We start from the raw sequence: 13640 nt of genomic DNA, 5'->3' as shown, positions 1-13640 counted from the left end.
TGGAGGAGCTAGAGAAAGTACCCAAGGAGCTGAAGGGGTCTGCAACCCTATAGGTGGAACAACAATATGAACTAACCAATACCCCTCCCCCCCCAGAGCTTGTGTCTCTAGCTGCATATGTAGCAGAAGATTGCCTAGTCAGCTATAATTGGGAAGAAAGGTCCCTTGGTATTGCAAATTTTATATGCCCCAGTACAGGGGAATGCCAGGGCCAAGAAGCAGGAGTGGGTGGGTAGGGGAGCAGGGCGGAGGGAGGGTATAGGGAACTTCTGGGATAGCATTTGAAATGTATATAAAGAAAATATCCAATAAAAAAATAAAATAAAAGAAAGCTAAGGATCAAATAAAATACCTGACTTACCAGAATACAGGAGTCAGGATAATAAAATAAGAAAGGACTTAAGTTTTCAAGTCAACACTGGGCCAACCAAGTATAGACCCATCACCCTCAAGCTCTGTGAGGATGGAAAACCTCAATAACCTCTCTGACTCTGTGTTCCCTCACTTGGAAAGTGAGAAGGCAATTCAACCTCAAAGGGTAATGGAAATAAAAGAAGCCATTTTCCGCACCACCAGCACCAAGACCAACTTTCAAAGAAGAACCTGTCAGGATATAGTGATCACGACCAGCCTTCATAAGCATCTCAGTCTACTCTGAATAAATCACTACATAGTGGCAAACCAGGGCAATGAAGACAAACCTGCTGCTTGGCCAACATGGGCAGGATGATGTCTGCGACCTGCCGAGAGAGCCGTTTCCACTTGTCCTCATTCTCCTTGTGGCACTGCTGCAGGACAAGGATGAACATCTCCAGCACCTGAAAGAATGTTTGGGTAGGATCAGAATGCTTCCAGGGGCCCTCAACTTCCCCATGTTCCACACTGGTCCCAGCTTAGCTGGTAACTCTAAGGTTCAAAGAGATATAATCCCCAGGGAAGACCGAGGAAAGCACACAATCTTCACTGTGAAATGTGAATGTGAAGCGAACAAAAAGCCACAGAAGAGATACAGTAACCTCAAAGGGGATGAGTGAGCCGTGCTGGGCTCGGGAAGACTCATGATGAGTATTTTGACATTTCATAAAGAAGGGATCAAGTGAAAATCAAACTTACATTAATCTGTAGGAGAGCTGAAAGACTCCCTTGACTAAACACTGTGGGACAATCGAATATTCCTATGTACTTTAAATCCACTTCAGTGCTCTTTGCAAAGGCATTTTATTTTTGAGTGGCCCTCACTTGCCAGCAGTCATACAAAGCTGAGTGTGAGTTTACTGGCAGTCATTTTGGTCATTCTAAATAGATAAACCTGTGATCTGGCAAAGGCTGGTAACAGAGACACCTGGCCCACTGCCCATTTTGTAGAAAGCATTTTAGTGGAGCATGGTCATACCATAGCATGTATTCACTTCTGTGCTACAACAGACCAGGAAGCCCACAAAAACCAAGGTGTTCTTTTTGTCTCAAACAACCAAAACCAAACCAAACCAAAACCAAAAGATGCACACCACCTCAGAGACAATATACAACATAAGCCCAGCCCAACTACCCTATCCCCAAAGCTGCCTTGCTTCAAGGTCCATGTACACTGCCTATGCACACAAGCCTGCCTCCCCTTATTTCCTGGGCCCTCGAGGATCTCCACGGGGCATACCGAGACCCTGATGAGCATGCACAAGGCGTATACTATCCCCAAGGCACTACTAGCCCCACTGTGCTTAGCAAAGGCATGTGCTTACTCTCAAACTACTTTATGTCTTGGCTTAACTAAGCATTAAATATTTAATTAACTATTATAAAGATTGATCAAAACATAAATGAAACAAAGAAAGTACTGTTTCTTTGAAAAAGGCTAACCCTGTCTCAAAAAAAAAGAAAAAGAAAAAGCTTGTGGTTTTATGAAGTTTCAGAAACAGGCAGCTGAAAGGAGCTAACAAAATAAGGGAGGAATAAAACAAAAGTACAAGTTTTAAAAGGACAAAAATGTTAAAAACTCTATTTCCACACATGGGCTGACTGAAGCATTTAAAGTCCATGCTCATGCTTAAGAGACGCAAGACTATATGAGCACAAATAAAAAGAACATGGCTGGCCAGGCACATTGGTGTATGCTTTCAGTCTCAGCACTCTGGAGGCAAATCTCTGTGAGTTTGAGGTTAGCCTGGTCTACAAGGCAAGCCTAGGACAGCTAGAACCCTGTTATACAGAGAAATCCTGTCTCAAAACAACAATAATAACAACAAACCAAACCAAAACAAAGACCATGACTATGTTAAGATAGAGGTAAATATGCTACCTACTTATTTCAGATTTGACGGTTTTACTATTTTTAACATGTTAATGGTTTAGATTAACACTGTCAATTACTTGATCCTTGAGCTACATTTGAGAATAAACAGCCTCTGTGACATTAGTATTTTCACTGAAATTCTAATGGTCAGCCATATGTCTGCTAGCCTTCTGGGGCTGTGCCAGCTCCTACCCTCGTGCACTTTCTCCCTCGCTGGTACTCCCTTGGGCCAGAGAGCCCAGTGTTCCCGAGACTGCTCACCACACAAAGGACCCCGGCTGTGGAGTGTCTCTCCATGCTGTGATGTGGTTATCCCTGTGCTTTCCCCTTACCTGATGGTACTGGATGAGTCGTAACAGCATGGAGACCACCACCTCCTTCTGGGTCTCAAGCTCTTTCCCTGCATCAGCTTTATTTGTTCCTCGTAACACAAAGAGGTCATGGACAATGGGCTGCAGAGCAGGTATAGCTATAGGCGCGAAGAGGAAGCAAGTGAGACCACAGGTGGAAATGACTCATGAGAGACAGCTATCAGACTCCAAACAAGTTTTTACAAATGAAAAACAAACAACAAACCAACCAACAAATAAAAGACAAAACAACACAAAAGTTAAAATTTGACTGTGACAAGCTAGATGTAAAATGGTGTGAGTTTAGGGTATGATTGGAGGTAAACTGCTTAGCACATGTGAGGGCCCAGATCTGAGCCTAAAAAAAGACCAAAGCAAATAAAGATGGCAAAATAAAAATTTTTCTTCATAAATAGAGGCACATATCAGGATCCATCTATACCTTAATGATGTCACTATTTTTTATGGTTTCTACAAGTAGTTTACAAATTTTATGAGTAAGCAATGTGCTGCTTTTTTCTTCTTAAACATCTCTAACTCATGTGCATGCATGCATGAGCCCTCATACACATACACAGCACTTGCAGTCAAAGTGGATGAGTGAGGACAACAAGCAGAGATGCACCCATTACCATGTGTAACAGCCTTCCTTCCACTGGCCATGATGCCATCACACAGCTGGATGATTTTAGGAATTCCAATGATCTGTTTTGAATGGTAGCGCTCATAAGACAGTAATACCAGGAAGAAAAATATATTTGGAATAATTGCCTCTGATTCCCTAGAAACAAAGACACCCATTTAGACATTTCTTTTTTAAAAACTAAGACGTGTAATTTACATATACAGCAAAAAAAAACCAAGTTATGAGTCGAGCCGAGGAGAAAGCACTAAGTTAAAGCAGACTCTGAGGCCTCGTTCAGTCCCCCCGTACCCTTGGTCCTCCTGCCTCTGCCACAGGGAGGGCCTGACGGTTACGGTGTGAGGCTGCACCTTAAGCATTGGATGCTAGCAGGTAAGACCTTCCTAGCTCTTCACTTTCCTTTCTTCTCCTGAAAAAATTCAGACACAGAGGAGAAAATGTTCCCTGGTCAAAACTACAGAGTCAAGGTGTCAGTCACATAATCAGAACAAGAGCTGGGTCTCTCCATCTCAGGGACACTCACAAAACTCTCCATTGTTGCGCCTTACAAACTACTTGTTAAGAACTGTAATTTTGGGCTGGTGAGATGGCTCAGTGGGTAAGAGCACCAGACTGCTCTTCCGAAGGTCCAGAGTTCAAATCCCAGCAACCACGTGGTGGCTCACAACCATCCGTAACGAGATCTGGCGCCCTCTTCTGGAGTGTCTGAAGACAGCTACAGTGTACTTACATGTAATAAATAAATAAATCTTTAAATAAAAAAAAAACTGTAATTTTCAAAAATTGCAAATCTGTTATATATACTGTAAGATTATTAAAACTTTAATGTCCAACAAGAAAAACTACAGATAATGCAACTAAAGACCACAATCACTCCCTTTACTAAACCATGGCCTAAAATTGCTTCCTCTAAAGTTAGGGAACAGGGACCCACTGGGTAAGATGGCACTTAGTGACCTGTTACCATCCTCACATACTGTGAATGTGAAATGAAAACACACTAATGGTTAGATTAGACCTGTTTCTAAGCAAGTCTTGAGAAAGGCTTTCTGCAAGTGGTTAGAGGTGTGAACGCAGAAAGCCCCCATTGCTGTAAGGACCTAGGGCTGCATGTGTGTACACAACAAGGGCAACAACCCAAGTAACTAAGCGTCAGTACCTGAACTGGCCCACTTCAATGTACTCAAACTGCTTCAGCACAAACCCGATGAACACCTAATGCAGGGACAGAAAAGCTGCCATCAGTCACAGTTTACACAAAAGCCAGGGGTCATTTCTTCAACCCATTTGTGAACTGTTCCCAAGCCCCCACACAGAAGATTAGCTTGTTTATAACCACATTTTCAAAGCTACTGTGAAGTCAGCTAAGTGCAGAGTGCCTTCAGACATGCCTTTGGGAACATACTGGTCAAGGCAGACAGGTAGATGTAGGCCTGGAAGCCTCTGGTTAACAGCACTTATCTATGCCAACTACCCTAGCTCGTGCATGAGTGCGGAAGAACATAAAACTTCCCAGTGCTCTTTTTCTCTCCAAATTCTATTATTATCTCTTTCTACCCTAATTGCTCTTTTTCACTATAGACCTGCATAAGTTATCAGTAATAACCAATCCACAGACTCAATGTTTATACTGTCTTTGAAATTCACTTTATCAAAGAAATTTGTCTATTTTTTAATTATAGCCTCAGGCAAGTTCTCAGGACTTGGGCAAAAGGCAGCCAGATCAAAGTTTGAGGCCAGCCTGGGCTACATGGTAGGACTCTATTTCACCAAAGGACAAACTCAAAGGCCATCCGTTCCCCCTGCCTTGCCCCAGTGTGGCGTTGATTTTTTTTGTAATACTACAACTCCCAGTATTCCAGGAAGTTACCTAGTCCTTGGGTAGGTGGGGCTTACAGGCTAACTTCAGGTCTTACAGTTCGCCCTGCTAGGTTTCAATCTTACTTTGGTCCAGTATTTCCTCACTATATCCCCATTCCTCCATTTCGGAATGGGAATGTATATTCTACATCATAGTATAGTAGAAATATGTAATTTTTGATTTTACAAATCCAAAGGTATTACAATTGAGAAATCTTAAACAGGATTTTGTACTTTCTGACTGCAAGACTATAAATGCTTTTGAAGTGGAACTAAACACATTTTGCACTATGATATGACCATGAGCCTAAGAGGGCCAAGGAGTCTCCCCAACTGGCTCATCCTTGTAACTCATTCAGAAAGGGTAGGCCACAATCAGAGCACAAAAATGATGGTCAATTTTCAACAACCTAAAGACAATTTCTTCTCAGTGAAGGCAGGGATAGAAGATCTCCCTAGGAATAGAATTTGTATTACAAGCAGGACTAGTGGAACTTTATGACCACAGGGACTGCAAGAGGAAGGCAAGGAGAGTTTGAGGAGAGGGGATATGATCCAAGTTATACAGCCCCCAGAATGGTGTAAAAGTGATTGGGCCTGTTGATTACATCAGTGCTTGAAAGTATAGTCTATAAATGATATCTTGATGTTTTAATGTTATTTTTCTTATAACCCATTGAGTTGAATTAGTGCTGCCTATGTGCTACTCCCCTGCAAAGAAAAATGACATTCTTCCCCAAACATCCATCAGCTGAGCCCCAACATCAGTCATGCTGGGAGGTTGACTGGTTTGATCTTGTGCAGGTGACCACAACTGCTGTGAGTTTTTGACTATGACAGCTCTAGCATTTTACACTTCACAGCGCTCCTCCCTACCCTCTAGCTCTCGCTTTTTTCCAACCCCCTCTTCAGCAGTGCTCCCTGAGGGGAGAGGAGGCCTGATGTCCCACCTACTTATGTGACCACTGTCCTCTGAGAAAGAAGCTTCTCTGAGCAAAGTAGTCACTTGTTTCCCTGTTTTATTTATTTTTAGTTTATTGCGACAGGATTTCTCTGTGTAGCCCTGGGTATCCTGGAACTCATTCTGTAGACCAGGCTAGGCTTGAACTCAGAGATCTGCCTGCCTCTGCCTCCAGAGTGCTGGGAATAAAGGTGTGTACCACCACTGCTTGGCTGATGGTCACCTGTTTTAAAGAAGTCTGAATTTTGCATAAATGACCTGGTCCACCAGAATAAATCTTAAATTCTATCTTACAAGTTAAAGACAGTTTATTATAAAGTTACAAGTAGGTATACAGATGTAGAAAACTTGTGGAAATTTCTAAAGCCTAACCCCACTGGAGTACGGACCAGTCTTGGGTGGTGTCTTTTCAGGGTAATTTGTATTCAGTTAGGAGAAAGTATAGTGACTACAAGGCCGAGAGACAAACCTGGTCTGAATCCAGTAGACAGTAATTGACCCGTAGCTGAACCAGCTGTGCCAGCAAATCTAAAACCTGCTTCTGCAATTGTACAGATGTTGTCGTGGTGTACTGCTTCAATGCTTTTATAACAAGAGGCTCAAATAGCCTAATGTGATTATGGATAGCGTTCTATAGGAAAAAGTGGAAGAAACCACAGTTGCGATTAGAGGCTTCTGGCGACTAATCTAGAAAGTCTGAGCTCTGTTTCCACCCCCGTGACATCCGCACGTCATCTCTAGCTGCAGTGCCATTCACCTTATCTGCACGGTTCTTTGTGACGCTTGTTAGGTTCGTCTTCAATTGGGCAGACACTTTCTGGAGTACATCAAACCACCTGCCAAATGGCCCAAAGCAAAAAACAAATGTCTTTTAATCATCTCCCCTGTACTACTCAGCCATACATCAATTCAACTTCATGTTCAAAAAAATCAGATCATTTCAAAATGAGAGTTAGAAAGGCCATTGGGTTTAGGAGTAGCATGTGCTAGAGACAAGAGGGTTCAATTGAGTGTGCAATGCTACAGAAAACTCACTGCCCAGCACTCTCTAAGAGGGCTTGAGAGAGGTGAAAGTCAACTCAAAGATAGGTGATATCATTCGGTTTTCTTGGGGGAAGACTGACAGAGGTCACAAGTTCAACATCAGCCTAGGCAATGTAGAGAGAGAACCATCTCAAAACGTTTGAAAAGACAGCAAAGCAGGTGTTATGGCACACACATAAAAGATAAATCCAAGAAAAGGAGCATTTTCCTTGATTCTAATATTGTCTGGTCATCCAAAAAAGGAAAGTAAGAATGCTGCTAACATTACTACACTGAGTAACATCTCAAATATTTGATAATTATGGTAAAGAAGTTTACAAAACACCTTCTAGGGCTATAATGTAGCTCAGTGGTAAAGTACACGCCTACCATATAAAGCCCTGAATGGAAGGAGAAAGGGAGGGAGGGACTTCCAAATTTCACCTACTGAAAAAGATTAACATAAGTTCATATAGAAATAAAAAAACAACACACCCTAGACTACTTTATGCCCTTCAATACTTGTAAACACTAGCACCAGCGTGTGCCATTTTGAAGGTGGCCTTCTGAGTCACAGCACAAAGGAGCACCACGGCCACCTGCCACCTTCTATAAACACTGCAGGACCAAGCACTCGCAGCGTGACGACAGTGAGTGTGCACCACGGCCACCTGCCACCTTACAGGACCAAGCACTCGCAGCGTGACGACAGTGAGTGTGCCACTTCTAGTCTAGGGCAAGATTGGGAACTTAGAACCTATGCTTCACAGGCAGCTTGGGTTCCTCCTCTCTAGCCTGTCACCTCTGGATAGCTGACTACACCATAACTCAGCCAATGGCTTTCAAGGAAGGGCTGCACATAACTCGTGTCTGCATCATCAGTGACAAACTTGCACCATAAATATTACCCCGAGGCATCATGCTCCTGCTCCGCCTGTACCATGTTCCTCAGGCTTGCGTCAGCCAAGGCCTGTGTGAAGTGTGTGTATGGTGCCATGAAGCAGTAGTGATATAAGCCGGGCCTCACACTGGAAGAGCCAAGGCGCTGTGCTCGGCACTGAGACTTGCTGGGGTTGGAAGATAAGCCATCAAACTGTGAGGCTAAGTTTGTCCCAAAGAGAGTCTTCAGTAGCTAGAATGAAAGAATGGAAACATCAGTACTTCACTTACTATAGATTTAATGTAGATGAGCAGCACAGGCCTGTCTGCAACGCCAGCTAGTGGACAGCGGTTAGGATGGACAGTGGTTAGGATGAAAATAGGCAATCTGCAAGTTCCAGGAGAGCCTGGGCAACTTAGGTTACGGTAGATGATAGAATAATTTATTTAAACTGACAAAATTGAATGACTGGACATTAATATATATCATATCTTATAGTTTACATAACTGTTATAATTATGTTCAATATATATCTAAGAGGAAAGACCTTTTTAATGGACAAAAAGGGGGAAATGTTGTGGGTTTGGTCTAATGCATGCTTGTATGCTAATCATGTTCCTTAAAAACCTGTTTGCAGTGTCCTCAAGACACCGAGACACATAAGACACTGAGAGACCCTCCCCACAGTTGGTTCTGGCTGGTCAATAAAGATGCTGAGAGCCAATGGTTGGGCAGGGCATACAGAGGTGGGACTTTTAGGATTCCAAGGCTGGGGACAGGGAGAGAAAGGAAAGAGAGCTCCACTATGTTGGGAGAGGAAGAACCAAGATGCCATGCCTGACAGAGAACATAGCCACCATGTAGGAATCAGGGGATTGTGGTCCAAGAGGACTACACATCTGGGTCCAGGGCAGCAAAGATAAAATATAGATGTAGTAAGCAATAACTTGGGGATATCAAAGGGTGGGTTAGCCACGTGGTGGTTAGGAAGTGGTCCAGTTCTTGAGCTGTTTAAGACATATAAAAATATAAAGGCTGCATGTATGTGTCTCTCATTCAGGAACCCAAAATATTGGGCGGGTAGCAAGAAGAAGCACCACCACAGCCACCAAGATCGACTGAGTAGCATTAACTGGGAACAGCTACAGAGATCATATTTCAAAATTTAAAAAGTCTCAGTGATAGAGTGCTTTCCTGGAATGCATAAGCCAGGTTCAACCCTTAGTACCACTAATGAAAAAATAAAAGGAAAAAAACAAAAGCAAAAGTAAACAACCGCCGGGACGATCCTTTCCCAGTATCAAATCCAGCAGGAACGTATGATGGAAGGCTTTGTTGTGAATCCCTAGGAGTTAGCACCCCAGAAGATCATGTGGTCCCCTGTGCCTGAGATTCTCTGTGGTTCTAAGAGAAACAAACCCACTGGGGTGCGGTGGCAAAGGCGAAGCAGTGATGGCCCTAGCTGCTTCTTGATGCCCTCTGCCCCCTCACAGTCCCAATCACAGAGCAAGCGGGAGTGATAGCTAGGGCCACCAAACTCTTTCTCATACCACACCACAGCACCAGCTTCCAAAAAGGAACTAGGCTTTGTCACTTGGCCCAAAGGGGTTAGCTCAAATCCCAAAAGATAGGAAATGACACACACCTGCTGCACACAGACAGTTGCCATCATTGGTTCTCGACTAAAGCAGGATTTCAGGTATCCAAGGACCTCTTCAACACACTGTGAAAGGAAGAGGACAACATCAGTGACTCACAGGTGACCCATTATTGTTGCCACTCAGAAACAGACAGTGACCATATAAACTATATAAATGTCAGAGAAATTCTGAGTAATGTTTTCAATTAATCATCTTAACAATCACAAGAACTCCTGTATCTACAATTGTATAAAATCTGCTTTCTTGTATATTTACATACCCAATCATTCAGTAAATAATCAAGTATCTATATCTATACCTGTTTTCAGGGCAGGCATTATGGAGTGTGCAAAGGAGTCAAAAGCCCTGCACTTGTAGAGCCCTAAATATGATTAGCTGAACAGAACACTGTGAGAGCCACTGCCAATGAGCCTCACCACAGTCTGTATAGAATACTTTGTGTGCTGTAGAAATGATACAAGGTGCTGCAAATACAGAGAAAGAATGTAATTCCTGCCCTTCCAGGAGCTCTAGGGTTACAGGGAATCAGGACACGACCACAGGCATCACTATACAATGTAATATTGAGAGACTTCCATCTCTGCATTTACCCTCTCCTGCCTGAAATGATCAAAAAAATGTATTTTAAAGATTCCAGCTTTGATATCACAGTTTTCAAACACTGAAGATCAGGCCATAGATATCAGTGATCCTGAAAATGAAATACAGACAAAGTCCTAGGATGGCCCTAGATAAGGATCTGAGAGCATTCCCAGGCTGTGGCACAACAAGGGGACAGAAGGCAAGCTGTAAGGGCACAGTGAGTCCAAATACCCCAAGAAAATGGCAGCTCAAATGATATGGCACCAAGAAATGACTTGTTAGTCATTCAGAGACCCCTGGAGATTGAGGGAGGGTGTTCCTTGAGTACTTCAAAGATAATTCTAAGGGAGCTAACAAAGCCAAGGCCTGAGAAGCAATCATCAGAAGAACTTGAAGGAGCAGTGGGTACTCACACAAGGCTGGACCTGCTGGCTTCCAGAACAGCAGAAAAAATGGGAGTGTCTAATTTAGGGAAAGACTCTGCCTTAAAGAAATAGGTTGAGAGTAGTAGTGGAGGACTCTAACACTTTTCTGGCCTTCATGTGGACAGGTTCCCACATAACAAACACGTGTGTATACACACACACACACACACACACACACACACACACACACACACACATGAATAAATAATAAACAAATAATTTAAGTTAAATAAAGATAGGAGATTTGAAGAGAAATAACTCAGACTTCTAGTGATAAAGGCTATAATGTTAATGATAAAAGATGTAACAGATGGGATTTTATAGTACAGCAGATGTGGGGAAAGAAAAACTTAGAGAACCTAAGGACTGTAACAGAAACTACAAAAGGAAAAGAAGATAGTGATTAAAAACAAACAGACCTAAAAGGAGGGGCTGGAAAGACAGTTAAGAGCCGATGCTCTCTTGCCGAGAGCCTGAGTTGGGTTCCCAGCGCCTACATTAATTGGCTCACAACTCCCAACAACTAAAACTTCAGCAGCTCTGGTGCCCTCTTCTGAATTCTGCCAACACCTCCACTCACACACACACACACACACACACACACACACACACACACATTAAAAACGGTAAAAATGAATCTAGAATAATCAAACCCAAATCCTTAAAAAGAGCAACAGTAAACTAAGAGCAATTTTAAGTAACCAAGAATGGGTTTTTAGAAGGTAATTATGAGATAGAGTGAGGGAAAAGGTTGGAGAGATATAAGGAAGTAGCCCCAACCTTTCTAAACTGTGGAAATCTGTAAAGGTCCAGGACCAAGAAAAGCAACAAACCTGAGTACAAGAAACACAACTGAAAGGAAAACCACATCAAGCTAAATCATAGTAAAGTCACTCAAAAATAGTATGAAGTCTTGGGAGAAGTCATAGGAAAACAACACAGAACAGTAAGGAGATATGTGGAGAAATGTGTATTATACATAATCTAAGCAAAACTCGCACATAATACGTTCAATTATGTATAAAAATTAGTGTGGAATAACAAGATCTGGACAGTGAGAAAATGAAAGCATTTTATTAATGTCATGTGATGGCACAGACTAATCATACATGGAGCACGGCTCTAAGGTCTATGAGACACTCACATCAATTTTCCCTGTTCATTTGCTTTTGATAAGGATTGTCTTTTAGCTCCTACCACAGCTCCCCCAGTTCAGCCTCAGAGGGGTATGTACCATTAGACCTAGCTTACCAGATGTGAACACTATACCCAACTTTCAAACTGATTCTTGAAAAGAGTATCTGTTTATTGACCAAATGTTTGATGAATGTTAATAGTTCAGGCACTACTGCATGCAATGAAGGGACGAAAACGTGAAATAGTGTGTTGCCTGATAGTATGGGTCAAACAAACAAACAAATGAGGAAGAAAAGCAGGATTCAGTTTGTACTGGATTTGTGCAGGTGTCTTTCCTTACCATTATTCCCTAAACAATACATGGAACTGTAACAAATGCTTGAGGCTGTAAATCATTTCAAGATAACTCAGTCTTAGAAGCAGATGTGGGTAGGCTTTCAAAATTTGATACCATTTCATACAAAGAGCGTTAGCATGAATGGATTGTGACATTAGTGGTTGGTAGGCCCTGGACTATATTTCAGTTGAAGACGGCTGTCTAACTCACTGTGGAGTATATTAGAAACGAGATGTTCTAGTGGAGGGCAAGCAAAATTGTTAGCAATGGCAGGATTAAGTGTGAGCATATGGGCTGGGAGGAAGATTTATTCTACTCAGAACTACAGAACATGAATGAGCTTAGATCTGCTTTCTGGGCTATGGAAGGGGTCGGTCAGTTAGCCTTGTTAATCTGGTTTTGTTTCTTCCCATTTAAAAGCTCAAGGGAGAGAAGGATTCTGTAAGCACATTTTCAACATGTTCTAGGCTGAATGAAAAACTGTGGTAATAAGACCTGACACACTGGTAACAGAAATAACACAGGTGCCCTGGCATGCTGTAGTACTAGGACACAAATAGGATGCACTCTCCCCTGCCTACAGCATGTGACTAGGTATCATCTGAGGTACTCTGACCCAGGTTCAAGGAAAAGAGACCACACACAAACCTTTCCAATGTCCTGCAGTGTCGCCAGCTCTAGAATCTGAGAAAGGACGTCCAAGGCAGAGCGCAGGAACCCCCCAAACTTTTCAGTGCTGTTCTGAAGATCTAAGGTGACCTTTGGCAAGGTGGAAGGAGAGAGCACACGGTTACTGGCACCACCGAAGTCTGGTTATCTACAACAAAGACACAAATGCCGTCTGCTGCGGGGAGATGCTTCTGCATGCTGACCTAGACTCTCACCATCCCGGGGGCAGGGGTGGGGGCGGGAGGTGGTCACTGTCAATTCTAGATGTAGTCAGATTAATCTTAGGATGATGAAGATTCTAAAAGCTTTGGCTTAACTGAAGTCTATAACAATTCCCCTATTTCTACAGATTCTGATGGCGGGGGAGGGGCTGATCATGCAAAGAACCAGTTCAAAAAACATTACACTATACGAGAATCTGCCCACTGAACTTGAACCTAACCTCCTAGAATGAAGAGAATACTGGACAAATGCAGGGAGAAGACACTGAACAGAAAATGAGAATGGGTCTTGATAGTTTCCTGTTGAACGACTACACTTTCCAGCTACCCTTGAGGACTATGGAAGTCACTTATGCCCTAGTATGGGGCGGTATCCCATCTTCTCTAGGCATTTTGGCCATTCCCACATGTGGGTGACAAAAATGTTCCCCTTGCCATGGTCACCTAAGGTTAAACCAAGCTTCCCTCCCTTCCTCCTTCCCTTTTCCCTTTCCCTTTTTCCCTTTCCTTCCTTTCTTCTTTCCCTTCCCTTCCTTCCTTCCTTCCTTCCTTCCTTCCTTCCTTCCTTCCTTCCTTCCTTCCATCCATCCATCCATCCATC

The 13640-nt window shown here is 42.9% G+C and overlaps 1 protein-coding gene across 2 annotated transcripts in view; it reads right to left on the bottom strand.

Annotated features, from left to right (window-relative positions):
- Htt (huntingtin) overlaps positions 1 to 13640 on the bottom strand; it is a 147431-nt gene that overhangs the window by 57134 nt on the left and 76657 nt on the right. For both annotated transcript variants that reach the window (XM_021163625.2, XM_029477727.1), the window contains 9 exons: positions 12798 to 12908; positions 9653 to 9730; positions 8036 to 8259; positions 6862 to 6940; positions 6574 to 6735; positions 4443 to 4498; positions 3273 to 3421; positions 2623 to 2759; positions 702 to 818 (listed from right to left, as the gene is read on the bottom strand). In XM_021163625.2, the coding sequence (XP_021019284.1) occupies positions 702 to 818; positions 2623 to 2759; positions 3273 to 3421; positions 4443 to 4498; positions 6574 to 6735; positions 6862 to 6940; positions 8036 to 8259; positions 9653 to 9730; positions 12798 to 12908 (1113 nt within the window). The remainder of the gene's footprint in view (positions 1 to 701; positions 819 to 2622; positions 2760 to 3272; positions 3422 to 4442; positions 4499 to 6573; positions 6736 to 6861; positions 6941 to 8035; positions 8260 to 9652; positions 9731 to 12797; positions 12909 to 13640) is intronic.

The sequence above is a fragment of the Mus caroli genome, chromosome 5 (assembly GCF_900094665.2).
Source record: "Mus caroli chromosome 5, CAROLI_EIJ_v1.1, whole genome shotgun sequence".
Taxonomy (NCBI): Eukaryota; Metazoa; Chordata; class Mammalia; order Rodentia; family Muridae; genus Mus; species Mus caroli.
The sequence above is the reverse complement of the archived record's forward strand: the minus strand, read 5'-3'. Positions and strand labels throughout refer to the sequence as shown.